This window comes from Physeter macrocephalus, chromosome 16 (assembly GCF_002837175.3).
Source record: "Physeter macrocephalus isolate SW-GA chromosome 16, ASM283717v5, whole genome shotgun sequence".
Taxonomy (NCBI): domain Eukaryota; kingdom Metazoa; phylum Chordata; class Mammalia; order Artiodactyla; family Physeteridae; genus Physeter; species Physeter macrocephalus.
Window position 1 is genome coordinate 97,742,551 of NC_041229.1, and position 2,414 is coordinate 97,744,964.

General features: G+C 36.2%; 1 protein-coding gene across 9 annotated transcripts in view; it reads right to left on the reverse strand.

The window, feature by feature from the left end:
* The window catches only part of AGBL2 (AGBL carboxypeptidase 2), a 52,897-nt gene that overhangs the window by 46,447 nt on the left and 4,036 nt on the right, over positions 1 to 2,414 (reverse strand). For 7 of the 9 annotated variants that reach the window (XM_055091510.1, XM_055091511.1, XM_055091508.1 and 4 more), the window contains one exon: positions 478 to 531. The exons of the other annotated variants lie outside the window; for them this stretch is intronic. In XM_055091510.1, the coding sequence (XP_054947485.1) occupies positions 478 to 531 (54 nt within the window). The remainder of the gene's footprint in view (positions 1 to 477; positions 532 to 2,414) is intronic. 9 annotated transcript variants of the gene reach the window in all.

Sequence of the window (2,414 nt, forward strand, 5' to 3'; positions counted from 1 at the left end):
TTGCCGCAACTAGAGAAAGCCCTCACGCAGAAACGAGAGGCCCGCGTACAGCAAAATAAATAAATAAATAAATAAATAAATAAATAAATAAATAAATAAAAATAAAAATAAAAAAAAAAGAAAAAAGTACATAAAACTTTATTAACTACAGTGAAACAATCTACAAATTAAATTTCAAGTTCATAATATAACCATTCAAAGGATAGAGAGACATACAAAACAGGGAGGTGGGTAAGGGCAGAAGAGAGAGAAGAGTTCTTGGGAAGTAAAGAATGAGAGAAAAGGGAGGAAAACAAGGGCGTGCAAGGAGAAAGGGGGAAAAAAGGAAACGAGAAGAAGAATGACAAGAAAGGGAAAGGGGAAGGAAAGGCTGAAGGCCCCTAGGGCGGTAACTCCCAGCTCTGGTGGGGAGAGCAGGAAGGAGAGACATTCCCGTAAAGGAGTTTCCATTTTCTGGTCTGGAAGGACATGAAATACCTCTGCTCACAGCTTCTATCTGTCTGTGCACAGTTGAAGATAGACAGGTAGGCCCTAGAAAGAGGAGGGAAGAGGTATGGTTGGTCTGATGGATCTTTCTTTTTCCTGCCCGTGTCCCCTATACCTTTCCATCCCCTGCCCTCACTTTGGGTCCCTGCATTTCTGTGTCTAAATATTCCCCTCACTGTTTAATGCAGGGGGAAAAGGCAACAAACATTTGAAAAGATGGTAAAGATGCTCAATCTCACTCATAAAGAAATGTGAATCAACATGACAAGGAGATAACAGTTTTTTACCTAACAGACAGGAAAAACATTTATGTGTTTTCACACTCATCCTGGCAAAGGTGTAAGTAAACAAGTTCTCTCATAACTTGCTGACAAAAAGGCAAATTGGTGTAAACTTTCTGGAAAGCAATTTGGCAGTGTCTAGCAAGATCTAAAACACACAAACCCTTGATTTGGCAATCCCACTGCTAGAAATTACTTTATAGATTTTCTTAACAAAAGCTCGTCAAGATACATATACAAAGATGCTCACTGCAGTAATGTTCAAATAATAAAAATGTGCAAACAACCAAAGCATCCAACAAAAGGGAAGTTAAAATAATTATGACATGTTAAGGAGACGGAATACTGTAGGTGCTCTAAAAAGAATGAGGTAGATGTTTCTTGTGCTCATATAAAAAGGTTATTTTTAAACAAAAAAAATCAAAGATTATGTATAGGATCCCTATGAGCAATTAAAAAGAAAAAATATATAGACACTTGAGGATATATTTTATTTTTCCTGAAAAGAATGATTACAATAGTGGCTATATTAAGGGTGGGGCAGGGAGAGCTCTTAATTTCCTTTTGTGTTCTTCTCCTACCATATGAATTTTCTAACCTTATACATATATTTCCTTTTCTTTCTTTTTTGGTTTTTTTCCTTCGTTCATTTGTTCCTTCCTTTCCTTCTCTTTTTTTTTTTTTGAAACAAGCACATTATAACTCATTCCTTTTTACCTCCTTCGTACTTTTCTGGTTTAAAAAACAACAATAACAGCATAATAAATGCTTTGCTACAAAGATAAAGAAAAATATCTTCCTCACTCTAACTAAAATTCATTTACATTGTTGTGTTACCTGTAGCAGCTGACTTTGCATTTTACGTTTTTTATTATATTAAGACTGGCAATTGTTTCTTATCAATGTTATTTCAAGTGTCAGCAAATGGGGCAGGAGGAAGCTGAAGGGGGGTGGTCAGCTGGCTCCTGAGCCATTCTATCCTAACAGTCTCCTTTGCTCAACGCTTGCCTTTCTATTCCCTGCCAGGAGCTCTGGGACACAGAATGGAAAAGGCTTCTGGCCACTGGGATGAGCAAAAATATAAGATATTTGAAAATGAAAATGAAATTGCTACATCAAAGGTTAAGTACCATTTTACATTTTCCACCTATTGCCAAACTGCCTTTCTAAAAAATCTTATCTATTCACATTCCTAATAGCAGTGTGGGAGAGTGTTCTCCCACTTCCTGACCAAAAAAAAAAAATATTTTTTGCCCAAATCTCAAAATTAAAAGATGGAACCTTGACATATTGATTTGTATCTTTAATTAGAGGTGAAACTGAGCATCTTTTCACAAAGCTTGTTGACTGTGTTTTCTTTTCTATGAACTCCTTGCTCATGTCCTTTGTCCATTTTCCTATTTGGTCATCTTTTACATATTGATTTGTAAGAGTTATTATGTTAAGGAAATTAATCCTTTGACATATTTGTCACAAAATTTTTTTCCAATTATTTTCCTTCACTAATGGTACTTTTTTTCTATACAGAAATTTAAATTTTTTTTTTTTTTTTTTTTTTTTTTTTGTGGTATGCGGGCCTCCTTCTGTTGTGGCTTCTCCCGTTGCGGAGCACAGGCTCCGGACGCGCAGGCTCAGCGGCCATGGCTC